The following is a 13,325-nucleotide window of genomic DNA, read 5'->3' as shown; positions in this document are numbered from 1 at the left end:
GAGGGGACCCAGGGACACACATGATGACTGTCCTCTCTGAGAACCCCCTGAGGTGCGTCCTGAGAGTACCATTGCATGCAGAACAAATGGAGGCCCAGAGAGGTTGGTACTTCCCCAAGGTCACACAGCAGCCTTTGTAGGAGGCCTCATTAAATACCCTCTCTCTGCTGCTGGGATGCCACTTGTTCTTTTCATCAGTGTCTTGTCCCCATTGTCTGGTACACGACAGGTGTGCACTACATCCATCCCTGGTTCAGAGATAGAGACAGGGACTCAAGTCCCCACTCCTCGAGGCAGAAGGGAAGGAAGAAGGGCAGAATTTGGACAGTTTCGGATTTTAACCAAGAATCTGCTACCAACTTGCTGTGTGACCTTAGATACACGGCTAACTTCTCTGTCCTCAGTTTCTGTGCAAAAGGGAAGTAGGAAGGCCTCCTCCGAGGGCATTTTGGAAAGATTAAAAGTCACCATAGCCTCTTCTTGCACTGTTATCAGTCTCCCCACTTCTTCCCCAGGCCACCATCAATTCTCCCCACATGACAGCCAGAGGATCTGGTGAGAACCTGTGTCCTCTCCCGTCTCTGCCCTCACCTGCCACCTCCAGCCCATGGCAGCAGCCACAATGGCCTCCCCCCTCTTCATTCCACACTTTAGGCACAGGCCTGCCACAGGGCCTTTGCACTGACCGTTCCCCTTTCCTCTCATTCACCCCGCTTGTTTCAAGCCTTTGCTCTGGTGTCACCCCCATCTCTGAGGCCTCCCTGACACCCCTACTGCAGTCAGACCCCCTTTACCCCAACCCTGCTGTTTCCCGAGGTACTCTGCACTTTCTGAGCTGCCCAACAGTCTCTGGAGTCCCTTATCCCAAATGCTTGGGACCAGAGGAGATTGGAATTCAGACCTTTGGATTTTGAAATAGTCATACCTGCAGTGCATTGAGGTGCTGGGCAATCCAAGCCCACACAGGGAAGTCATGTGTCCCGTGCACCTTTGCATGCTTAGCTGGGAGGTCATTTAATACAATGCCTCGTACTGGATTTGGACTCTGACTCGTCCCAGGAGGTGGGGGTGGAATTTTCCACTCTGGCTTTGTGCAGTTGCTCGAGGATCTTTGGACTTTGGAGCATTTTATTTTCTGGACAGAGACAATGACCCTGTGCCTAGACAGCCCCTGCCTGCGACTCCACCAGCCCAGACGTCGTCACGCTCCTGTTTTCCTCTGGGGTCTGCCTTTTCTGCCACCACACGCCCCAGAAAGCCTGGCACAGAGGAGGCTGTTGAAGGAGGAAGAGACGCTGCCTGGTGCTGGTGCCCCACTGCCTGACAGACCCAGACGCATCTGGCCTCTTGGTGAGGTGGATCTTATCACCATCCCTGCCTACAGACCAGCGAATGGAGGCACAGAGAGGCAAAGTACTTGGCTAATGTCACACAGCAGCAGAGGGCAGATTGGGATTTGAGCCTGGGCAGTGTGACCCCAAAGTGTGCACTCTAAACTGCTCAGGGCCAGGGGCAACTCCCCTGGCCTCCACCCAGGGCTCCTCCAGGGCTGCTCCTCCGGGCAGGAGCAGGGGCTGGTTAGGGGACAGGCTAGGAAGACTCATGGTTGACTCAGGGTAGCTCACATATCCTCAGTGCCCATCGCCACCAGCCCTGGCCTGCGGTCCCGGAGGGTGTGTTACTGTTGTATACTTTGCATTGCATGTATTTACAGACTCAATCAAATATCCTAATGGAAGCAGGGCGTGTGAAGCAGTTTCTCTTCCTCCTGGTGTTTATCCAGGACGAAAGGAAGCCTGAGTCCGCAGCTGCTCCCCTCCTCACCACCAGGACGGGGAGGATGGACAACCCGAGGCAGCGCCGCTCCCGGCAGCGCCGCCCAGCGGCGGAGGGGTGAGCCCACAGGCGCCACGTGGGGAAGGACCCCAGACCGGGGGCCGAGCTGCGCCGTTCCTCCCAGTGACTGTGGCCTCCACAGACCCCCCCCGGAGTCTTCCTCCCAGAGCCCCGGGTGTGTCCCATTGCCTGGTAAAAGGGACTTTGCAGAGCGATCGTGTCAAGGATCTTGAGATGGGGAAGGCGACCCTGGATTATGGGGCGGGGTGCCCAAGGGTCCTCTTAAGTGAAAGAGGAGGCAGGAGGCCAGAGCCAGAGAGCAGAGGTGCTGGGCTGACCGTGAGGAGGGAGGAAGCGGCCGCCGGCCAAGGCACCAGGCGGCTCTGGAAGGCAGGGATCCTCCGCGGAGCCTCGGAGGGACCAGCCCTGGTGGCTGCCGATTCCGCCCGGGAGACCCATCCTGTGCTTGACCCCTGGACCTGTGACAATGCCCTGGGGACCTTGTAAGCCATTCGTTTGTGGGAAATTCTTACAGCAGCATCAGGAAGCAAATAAAACAGGAATCTCAGGAACAGAACAGCACGGACCAGGAACAGCCCAGCAGTCCGTGGGGGGCCCCACAGGAAGGGTGTCTCCCCAAAGGGCAGCTGGAGGCGTTGCTAGGGAGAGGGAACAGTTCTGGCCCCTGACTCTGGTCACCATACAGTCTGTAATTGCATTAAATTCCTAAAACGATACACTTCCCTGCAAAGGTCAATCTTTAAAATTAATTATCATTATTTTTTTGGACTTGAGATCCTCCTGCCTCAGCCTCCTGAGCCACTGGGATTACAGGCATGTGCCGCTGCAAACTGGCCCAAAGGTCCATGTCACTGTCTGATTATCATTACTTTTTAATTATTATTTTTGAACCCAGGGCTACTCTCTCACTGAGCTACACCCCCAGTCTTTAGTTTTCATTTTGAGATAGGACCTTGCTAAGTTGCCAAGGTGATCCTCTTGCCTCAGCCTCCCGAGTGGCTGGGATGACAGGCGCGTGCCGCCACGCCAGCCTGTGTAATTATATTTTTAAGAGCCTCGTTCATATCAATACTTAACACTCATTATTACAATGAAACATCTGACCGGCCAGTGTCCCTCCGGGCCACCCGAGAATGTATGGAGGAGCAGCCCCTCACCTACGTGACGGCCCCACTGGGTTTGTGCCAATCTCATGCCGTCCCGGGTTTCATCTGAAGAAGGAGCGGTGGAGCGAGGTGTCCCCGGGTGGGGCGTGGCCCGGGGGTCTCTGTTCCAGGGACCTCCCAGTCTGTGACAGAGGCCTATCCACTCGCTCATCTCACAGGTATTTCCGGGGCAGTGGCCGGGTGCCGGGCACGGTGCGGTGGCACTGAGCAACAACGGGTAGGACAAAAGTCCCTGCAGCAGGTTGCCCGCGTGTGAACACTCCCGGGGGCACTAGTGATTCAGAGTGACCCGTGGAAGGTGACAGCCGGGGCCGGGGGGCCTTCAGAAACCCGTAGCTTGCCATTTCCGACAGGTGGAGTCAGGGAGGCCCCTCTGAGGAGACCGCATTGGGTGAAGACCTGAGGGGGCGACAGGGTCACTTCGGGGATGTGTGGGGGTCCATGTGAGGCCAGGGCTGGGGCCAGACTCCCAGGGGCGGCCCCGCACTTGACGGACTGTCCTGCTGATTCACGCCTGCGGCCAGCTCGCCCGTCCCTGGGGAGGCTGCCAGGGCTCCCAGCCTGAGCAGCATCCAGACACCCGCTGCCAGAACAGACTGTGCAGCCTCCAGACGCCCTGCCTCTGCCTGGCTGTCCTCCTGGCCAGGGGCGCCGGCCACCTCCCTCGGGCCTCCACTCGAAGCCCTTGCAGCCCAGTGTCCCCAGCTCCACCCGAGGATGACTCACGCTTTGGCCAGAGTCAGAGGGGAAAAAACCCTCTCAGCTGGAGCCGGGCTAGCAGGACCTATTGGGATCCGTGAGCCCCACGGGCTCCCTTTTCTGGGCTGGGGTCTTCCGGGAGCAGCTGGGATACAGCAGGGATCCCCAGCCCGGGCCGTCACGCCCCCTCCCGCACCCATCTGCCTCTTTCACAGTGGCTTTAATACTTAGTGACTCTTCTGGGTGCATTCTTTTGGGGGCTGTGGTGCTGGGGATGGAACCCAGGGCCTCACACATACAGGCAAGCGCTCTGCCACTGAGCTACACCCCCAACTCTTTTCAGACTTTATTTTGAGATTAAATTACCCAGGCTGGCCTGGAACTCGTGAACCTCCTGCCTCAGCCCCAAGCCTCTGGGCTGAAGGCATCTATTCCTTGTTGAACTCTGTCTTCCCCCCGGTAGGAGCTGGAGGGAGCAGAGCGTCTCAGGCTGCGGTGCTCCACCTGGAAGAGCCAGCCTGTGAACAGCAGGCCGCACTGCAGTCTTAACTAGCAAAGTAGGCCCTCCCAGCGATGTATGGGGTACACAGGCGTCCTTGAGGAAGTGCCGGGTGAAATAGGGACCGGAAGATGACTGCAACATTGTTTCCAGAGGAACCTAAAGCTATAAAGCAATGGGTAGATCAACTGGGGTCACCCGGGGTCCCTGACAACATTCACATCCAGCCATTCGCAAGGAGATGCTGCATCTCAATATGATTCTCAAAATTGGTGGACTTCAGATTTCTGCAGTTTATTGTATGTAAAGTTACTCTGTAAAAGAAATTCATCCACAGCTGCACGCAGTGGCACAGGCCCATAAACCTGGCGGCTCAGGAGGCTGAGGCAGGAGGATCACAATTTGGAGGCCAGCCTCAGCAACCTAGCAAGACCTTATCTCAAAATTAAAATATAAAAAGGGTTGGGGGTGAGGCTCAGTGGGAGAGTACTTGCCTAGCATGCACAAGGCCCTGGGTTCCATCCCCAGCACCACAGAATAAATTAAAATGAAAAGATTGTGAGGTGTCACTTATTTGGCAAGATACACACACAGAAATCTTTTGACCTGAAGCATTAAAAGTGCTGCAGGGATAGATCTAGGTCTCCACTAGGACCTCAGTTTCCTCTTCCTGCCTCTCTGCACATCTTGAATGATCAATACTGCACACAGTGGCTGGGGTTTCCAGGTGTTTCCCCTCCCAATCCTTGCCTGGTGGGACCAGAAGTGACTTGAAGATGACAGAGCCTGGGTTCCCAACTCACAGGACCAGGAGAGCCCACGTGGGGCCGGGATGCAGGGGAGCCCGTGACTTCTGTCTTAGCAGGGAGTATGTGCGTATTCGTCTCTGTGTTTAGGAAACGTAATTACGAAACACATTCCTGCCTGTATCTATTGACCACCAGGGTTATTCATATGTTACATGCATGTGTGACCGTGGGGGTTGCTCAGCCTCCCTGAGGGCTGGGGATGCAGCTCAGTGGTGGAGCACAGAGTTAGCATGCGTAAGGCCCCAGGTCTCACCCCCGCACACACTCGTGCACACACACACACACCCATGTGTGAATCGCCTCGGTGATCACTGCACGCTAGCCTGGCAGGCCCCCGTTTAGAATGCAACCTCTGTGCGATGGAACACAGTCACACTTTCTGACTCTGATTTCCTCCTCCTCCCCCTCCTCCTAACCTACTCTGCAACTTGCTGAGTGTTCAATGAATCTATCATGACAATGTTTTCAGATTCATCTGTAGCCATCTCATATATTTTCTACTTTTTCTCTCTCTCCTCTTTTTTAAGACGAAGTCTCACTATGTTGCCCAGGCTGGCCTCGAGCTCCTGGCCTCAAACAATCGATCCTCCAGCCTCAGCCTCCCGAGGAGGCTATAGATAGGTTCCACAGAGCCCGGCTCCAACTCATTCTTTTAAACAAGAACTGCAAAACATCCACTTCTATGCTTTAAAAATCATTTAACCCTTTTGAGAAAGGCACACAGGGGAGTGAATTTTAGAAAGGATGCACCCTCCCTGTGATCCAACCCCCACCGGGATACAGAATCAGCCAGACGGCTTTCTCGGCCCCACCACCCTGGTGGGCCCAGAGTCCGCTGTTCTGAGACTTCCTGTCAGAGCCTGAGTTTGCCTGGTCTGGACTTTATAGACTGTTATCACATGAATGCATACTTTGGTATCTGGATTTTTCTGCATTTTCTACATTTGTGAATAAAGTCACCCTTGACATCATGGGGGTCATTTCCAAATCTGTGGGTGTCCACTCTATAACATGTCATAGTACTGGCATGTACTGGCTTCCGTTACTTTAAATCATCTCCAGATGATTTACGATACTTAGTACAATGTAAATACTAGTTTTTTTTTTTTTTTTTGATTGAACCCAGGGGTGCTTAACCACTGAAGCACATCCCCAGCCCTTTTTTATATTTTATTTAGAGACAGGGTCTCATTGAGTTGCTTAGGTCCTTGCTGAGTTGCCGAGGCTGGCTTTGAACTTTTCATCCTCCTGCCTCGGCCTCCCAAGCCGCTGGGATTACAGGCGTGCACCACAGCACCCAGCTTAAAAAATATTTCTAATGCCTGAATCTGTGAATGTAGAACCCATGGATGTGGAGGCGTGCCTGTGTATTTGAGGATTTTTTTTTTTTTTTGGACTGAGTAAAATTCCACTGTGTGAACAGATGCCCGTGTGCCTTCCGTGTCCCTGTGCATGGCCGGGCTGTTTACTCCTCAGGCTGCTTCAACCATTCTCGTCTGTGTGAACTTACCTACCTTCTCATTTCTCTTGGGAAAATAACTAGGAGTAAAATTTCTGGTGGTATCAAACAGTTCTGATTATGACAACCATAAAAAAAGTCCTCACATAGTGGGGACTGAACCCAGGGGTACCCTACCACTCAGCGATGTCCCTAGACCCCATTTTGATATATGTTCAGACAGGGTCTTGCTAAGTTGCTGAGGCTGGCCTCGAACTTGTGATCCTCCTGCCTCAACCTCCTGCGTTGCTATTGCTGCCTGGTACATAAAGAAAGTTCCAGGTTTCCCCTCATTATTCATTTTTCTCTCAGCAAATTCTTGCCTGTTAAAAATCTGTAAGAACTTTAAGATGAGTTTTAAAAACACAGTTGAGATATATCACTCTGATGTATTACTTTTATAATTATAATAGAAAAAGTCTAGTTCAAGAAATGAATCAGTCTCTTCAAGTACTCTGTGCTGGAAGTTCATCAGTCAACTGTGACTCTGCCGGGCTGTCAGCTCAGGGATGCAGACTTGGGTTTTAGCCTTTTCACCTCCTCTAGCTGGTAGGCTGCGCATGGTGATTCCCATCTGGGATGCGATTCTCAGGGATCCTGGTAAGGGCTCATTTATAGACCCATTTAAGACAGGGGGACACTAGGTGGGCGGAGTGGCCCATGCCTGTAATCCCAGTAACTCCGAGGCTGAAGCAGGAGGATAGCAAGTTTGAGGCTGGCCTCAGCAACTTAGCAAGACCCTGTCTCAAATTTACACATACATACATACAGGGCTAGGGGTGTAGCTCAGTAGCAGAGCACCCCTGGGTTCAAACAAAACAGAGAGAGGGAGGGAGGGAGGGAGAGAGGAGAGAGGGGGCCAGGAACACCGAGGCTCCCAGATGGAGCGTCTCACCCACATGCACCCGACAGAAGACACACTTTGCTTCCAATTCCCAGGCTCTGTCCCTTGAAGCCTGGCGGTGTCTGTGCGGCTGTCAGGCCGCCGACCCCGCCTCGGCCCCGCCCAGCGCGGCGTCAGCTCTGGCCGCGCCGCTGGGTCGTTCCGTTCTGGCTGTGGGTTCTGCCCGTCCCCAGCGCTCCATGCTCCACCACACCAGCCGCGGCCTTGCCTGGGGCTCTGGCTCCCCGTCCTTCCTTCTCGAATGCACGCTCTGTCCCAGTCCCTTCCATCTTACATCCATTAAGCGCCTACTGTGTGCCCCTCCCGCCCTTGGGGCGCATGCACACAGCATGCACCTGAGCCTCTGAGAAGACCAGGTGGCGGGACAGCAAAGTTTGACTTGGTGGTCACTTCCGAAAGTGGCCACAGGGACGGACTGAACTGCTGGCTTGACTTCGTCTTTCTCAGTGACACTGGGTTCAGACACTGGGCAACCTGGGTCGAGTGCCTGGGCTGGGCTGCCCTTTTCCAGCCACGAATGGCTGAAAGTTGGAATTGAGAACACACTCGGGCTGGAAGGCTCAGTGCGAACAAAATATTGAAATAGCTTACTAATGCTTTTTAAAATCAACTACATGTTGAAATCATTCTGCTTCGGATCTACAGGGTTAAAACATATAATTACAATTAAATTCACCTGTTTCTTTATCTTTTTTCTTTTTGGTGCCAGGCATTGAAACCAGTCAGGTGCACTTAACCACTGAGCCCTTTGTATATTTTATTTAGAGACAGGGTCTCGCTGAGTTGCTTAGGGCCTCACTTTTGCTGAGGCTGGCTTTGAACTGGCGATCCTCCTGCCTCAGCCTCCAGAGCTGCTGGGATTACAGGTGTGTGCACCACTGCACCTGGCAATTTAATCTGTTTCTTTGAGTTCTTTTTTAATGAGGTGACCAGGAAATGTTTCCCTGTGGGGCTCACTGGGGTGTGCAGGGAGGATGGACAGTCTCATCAGCCCCATGGGGGTGGTGACAAGTCCCCAGGTGGACACATGGCCCTGAGGGGCAGCCTCCCCCTGCAGTCTGAAGCCCCCAGCGGGTCCCTTTCCCTAGCAGGGGCCTCAGGGATCATCCTGGGTGTAGGAATCCTCTCCAGCCTCGGTTTTCCCGTCTGTGGACAGGAACACAGTGTGGGGCCACCTCAAGGGCCACTGCCAGGATGGACGGCATGAGCTCGCCCCCTCTGCCCTGGGAGAGGGCCTGGCTCAGGACAAACACTCCGGAAGGTTGTAATTATTGCATTCTTCACCCGTCCCCAGCCCTCTCAGCATCTGAGTTCCTGGCTCAGGAGGAGCCGTTCCTCGGGATTCTGAGAAAGATAAAGGAGAAGCCAAACAAAACCAGCAAGCATCCACCCTGCCCGCCAGCACCATGGCCGCTCATGGACAGCTGCCCAGGGGTACAGGAGGGTGACTGTCCTCCCTGGGTGTCCCTGCCCCATAGTGACTCTGCCTGACCCACGGGTCTCAGCCAGCGAGCAACAGGGATGGGATGGGAGCTCAGGTGGCACTTCTTGGGGCATTGCTGCCTGGGCTGGCAGGGTCCCCTCTCCCCGACCCCTAGGCCTCCAGTCCAGACCTCCCTGCAAAACCAGGGTCTCCCTCCTCACCCTGGCATGAAGGCCCTGCAGGTCCCACTGTCTGTCCCCCAGGTGTCCCAGGAGGGCAAACCGAGCTTCTCCCTTCTTTCCAAAGGGTCCCGACAGTCCCGATTTCTGACCTTTGCACCCGCTGGTGTCTCCCCGGGCACAGCTGCCCCGCTACAGAGAGCAGGTGGGAACAGAACCGCTGGCGGTGCCCCAGGAGGTCACGCGCACCCGGATCTTCCTCTGCCAAGGCCTTCTTGACCTGACCGCCTGAATCCCACCCGAGAGTGAGGCCGCTGACTGTGTGCCGTTTTATTAGCCCTGTGCTCAGAAAGACAGCTCATGACTGGCAGAACGATGCTAGGGCTGTAAAGTCATCTGCGTGGCCCGGCCCTCCCGGGGTTGTAAATCCAGAGCTGGCCACCCTGACCATAAAGGGCAGAGAGCAGAAAGAGCCCACATGGGGGACTCTGAGATCAGAGGGAGAGGAGGAGCAGAGACCGAGGCTGTTCTCCACCGCAGCCAAAGCCAGCTTGGTTCCTCTGGCCTTGACCCCCTCCACAAAGGACGTGTGCAGCCCTCCCTGAGCCTCCTGTTGGGGCAGGGACTCCTTGGATCTTTCTCATATCCAAATTCCCATCCAGGGTGTGCTAAAGTCAGGTTTCCCTGGTTCAAATCCTGGCTACACCCGCTGTGTGACCTTGCAAGTCATGCAACCTCTCTGGGCTTGACTCTTAAGTGGGATAACAATACTTAATCATTCACCTGGGAGAATCTCAGTCAGGCAAGTGGTTAGAAGGATTAAAAGAGACAATGCTGGTGCACAGTAAGCATGTCAAGGTGCTGGAGGGATTATGGAACTTAAGTTTTGCACTTATTACGATTTACAGTCCTTTGAATACGTACAAGGGTGCACCGAACCCAGCAAATATTAAGCATAAATCTAACAAACCTATGACCCAAAACACTCCGAGTGAAGCGTCTTGCCGTCTATCTTGTAGCCCAGATTAAATCCTGGGTGGTTTTGTAATCTGAAAACAATATATGGTCTCACTTTTCTTGCTTAAGAACGGATTCTGAGTGTAGGTAGTTAAATGGGTTTTTTCCTTTACTCAGATCAGAGTCGCCTGGTCTCTGCTGCCCAGGTCCACCCGGGCCTCTCTCGGCTCCAGGCTGCCTCTCACTTTCCCGCACGGGCCTCTGCCTCGGCCTGCGCTGTCCCCCTGCAGCCCGGCCCTCCTGGCTCCTCCCGCGGCCCTGACTCATCCGCGGCTCCCAACCTGCCTCGCCTCCTTTCATTCATTCCTGGACAGCGTTCTCACGATCCCCACATCCCGTCCCTGTCCACAAACAGGCCACGTTCAGCGACGGGGCTGCATGACCAGGGAGCGTCCTGGGCATGTCCTCTCCCTTCCTGGCCAAGAATTCCAAATGACCAGCGTGGCATCTTTAGTCCAGAGAAGCAGCTTGGCAAATGAGGGGGGGCAGAGGTCACCAGGGACGAGGGAAACTGTCCACACCGAGACCCGGACTAGGGTGGCCACAGCCAGCTGGAGGGGCCCAGAACCAGAGAGGGCATCAATGCCATCGAGCGGAAGGAGCCGACAGGCAAACCACCTGGGGACCCTGGGCTTTCTGATGGCCGCTGCCACCACCTTCACTGAGGCCGCGGAGGTGGAGGGAGTGGGGTGCAGAGGAGAGGAGGGGCCCCTGCCACAGTCCCTGGGGTCAAACCACAGCAACTCCCTCCTGCTCTCTGGGGTGCATCTCTGCTTGGGAGGAAGCTTTCTCTTGGATAAAAGATGTCTGTGTGTTAAAGAGGTTTGGGGACTCATGGCTGTGACTCCAGGGAGCCACAGAAGGACTAGGGCAGGGGGTGGCCGGGAAGAGACTCAGGGTTTAGAACAGATTTAGTGATTCCTCTCTGGGAATCACTGTGGAAGCCACCGGATGTGCAAAGGCACTGGGTCAAGGAATGAGGCGTGGCCAGAGCTGCAGTCACAGGGCAGAGGGAAGATGGCAGGGACGGGACAGCGCAGCAGGGCCTGCAGGCGCTGGGACACTGTGGAGGCACAGGATGGCTGGGAGGATGGGAGAGGCTGCTCTGGGCCAAGCAGAGGCGGGGAGGCTGGAGCGAGGCTCAGGGGAGACCAGGAGGCCTGACGAGCAGGGAGGAGAGTCTGGGGCACTGACGGGCCACCGTGGGGAGCAGGGAGAAAGTGGGGCAATGGCGGGACCCTCCCAGGAGGGGCAGCTGGTCTTGGAGAGCAGCTCAGTTCAGCTGGGACATCGTGTGTCCAAGCAGCCTGGAGTAGGTCTTCCAATAGGAAATGGTCCCAAAAGGCTCATGAGGGGCAGACTTCCAGCTCCAGGGGATTCCAGAAGCTCAGGGAAGCTGGAGAAGGGCACCACAAGGGGGCCTGGACATCCAGATTGGGAGCAGACGCGCAGGTGAGGGCATTTATCCCAGTGTCTCAGGCGAAGACACTGAGGTTCAGAGAGGGCCAAGGACTGACTCAGGAAGGCCAGTCGGAGGACTTTGTAGGTGACTGGTTGGGCAGGAGCAGAGAGGAGGCTCCCGGGTGCTTGGATGGGGGTAAGTCCTTCCCAGAGGTAGGGACCCCGGGGCAAGATGGTAGAAGACCTGGACAAAAGAATGCTGAGCAGAGAGTGTGGGAATCTTCCTCAAGCAGAAGAAGGCCCAGAGCTACTCGGAAGTGTGTCTAGAACACAGAGCAACCAGGATTCAACTGAATGGTGTCTGGAGTCCTGGCCTCCAGGGGACCTCCCTACACCCTGGTTCCCGGTAGAGGCGGGGAAGGGAGAGCTGGATGGAGTGAGGTACTAGGGTGGGGACAGGGCTGGTCTGTCCCCCTCTTCACAGCCCAGGGTGGCTGGAGTGGCCCAAGAGGCCAGGAGAGTCTCACCCGGCAAGAGTGGACTCAGCCACTGGCTGTGTGACCTTAGACAGGCTGCCTGACCACTCTGAGCCTCCATTTGCTCATCTGAAAAATGGAGCAAAGAGGAGAGGTGTGGACAGGGAGTCGGCCAGGCGTCTAGGAGAGGGAGAAACCACAGCTCCTGAGTCAGACAGCTGAGCTCAGATCTGCTTCCTGCCGGGCGACTTGGTCCTTCACTTTCCCTCTCAGACTCAGTTTCCTCACCTGAGAGGCAGGTGCTATCAGAGTGTCTGATTCATCCCCGGGACAGAGTCTCCCCAGCACTCCAAAGAGCAGCGAGGCTCTGCCCTGACCTCTCCCACTAGGGAGAAGGACTCGGGGACCCCGCCGCCTGCCCCTCCAGACTCCAGAGCACACCAGCCAGGCCCCCACCACTCTCCGTTCTCCCCAAGCTGAGCGGGGGGGGCGCCTTCGGAGCCCCCATGGAGAAAAACATCCCCATCGTCTGAAGACTTCCTTGGGGCGTCCCGCGGGGCCCCCTGACGTCCTCCATCAGGGAGGCAGGGCGCCTGGACCCCTTTGACAGACAGAACCACTGAGGCGCCCAGAGGAACCGGCGCCTCGCGCATCCCGCGGTGACTCAGCACAGCCGGCCCCTTGCTCCCCTCCCGGCAGGGGCTGCACCCCGGCGGGGACGAGCCAAGCGCGTCCTGGCTGCGCCTGAGCTTGCAGGAGGCCGGCGGCCCTGGCTGCCGCCCCAGGCGGTCCCGCAGGCAGCCGGCCCCTGCAGGGGGTCTGGGGCTGGTGCCCCGGCCGGGCCTCACCTTGTGTCCGCGTCGTCCGGGTTGGACCACAGGCTCAGGATCCTGTCCTGGTCCATGGCAGGTGGGCGAGGGCGGGGAGGGGAGGACGGCAGGAGTGCGCGGTGGCAGCGTCTGCCGCCGGCCGCCCCGAGCCCGCCAGGTGCCTACCTCGCCCGGCCCACGGGGAGGGGCGCGCAGCCGGTTCTCCCAGTGCTACCCACGCCTCCGACAGCGGGAGAGGCCGCAGGAGCCTCCCTTCTCCGAGGGCGGGGAGGAGCGGCCGCGGGCACGGCCTTGGCCCGCGCCCACAGAGCGGCTGGGGCTGGAGTCTGGGGGTCAGCGGCCAGGCCACACCCCGGCCTCCCGGGCCCTGTGACACCCGCTCGCAGACTCCAGAGAGCCCCGTCCGTCCAGGGAGCGCGCCGCCTGCATCCAGGAACCTTCTGCGGGGCACCCGGGTCTGCAGGCTGCCCGGACCCAGCTGGGCTCCCGGCTGACGCCAAACGGTCGGGAATGAGGATGGGGACGAGAGACCCTGGTCAGCAGCGGGCAGCGGCTCCAGGCTCAGGG

At 56.7% G+C, this 13,325-nt stretch overlaps 1 protein-coding gene across 1 annotated transcript in view; it reads right to left on the bottom strand.

The window, feature by feature from the left end:
• The window catches only part of Sult2b1 (sulfotransferase family 2B member 1), a 32,872-nt gene extending 19,937 nt beyond the window's left edge, over nt 1-12,935 (bottom strand). Inside the window, exon 1 of the mRNA XM_047530085.1 lies at nt 12,777-12,935. Within this exon, the coding sequence (XP_047386041.1) occupies nt 12,777-12,832 (56 nt within the window). The 5' untranslated portion in view covers nt 12,833-12,935. The remainder of the gene's footprint in view (nt 1-12,776) is intronic.
• Between the last annotated feature and the right edge of the window lie 390 nt (nt 12,936-13,325).

Source organism: Sciurus carolinensis, chromosome 16 (assembly GCF_902686445.1).
Source record: "Sciurus carolinensis chromosome 16, mSciCar1.2, whole genome shotgun sequence".
In the NCBI taxonomy this organism is placed as follows: Eukaryota; Metazoa; Chordata; class Mammalia; order Rodentia; family Sciuridae; genus Sciurus; species Sciurus carolinensis.
Note: the sequence above shows the minus strand (reverse complement) of the source record. Positions and strands in the feature narration are given on the sequence as shown.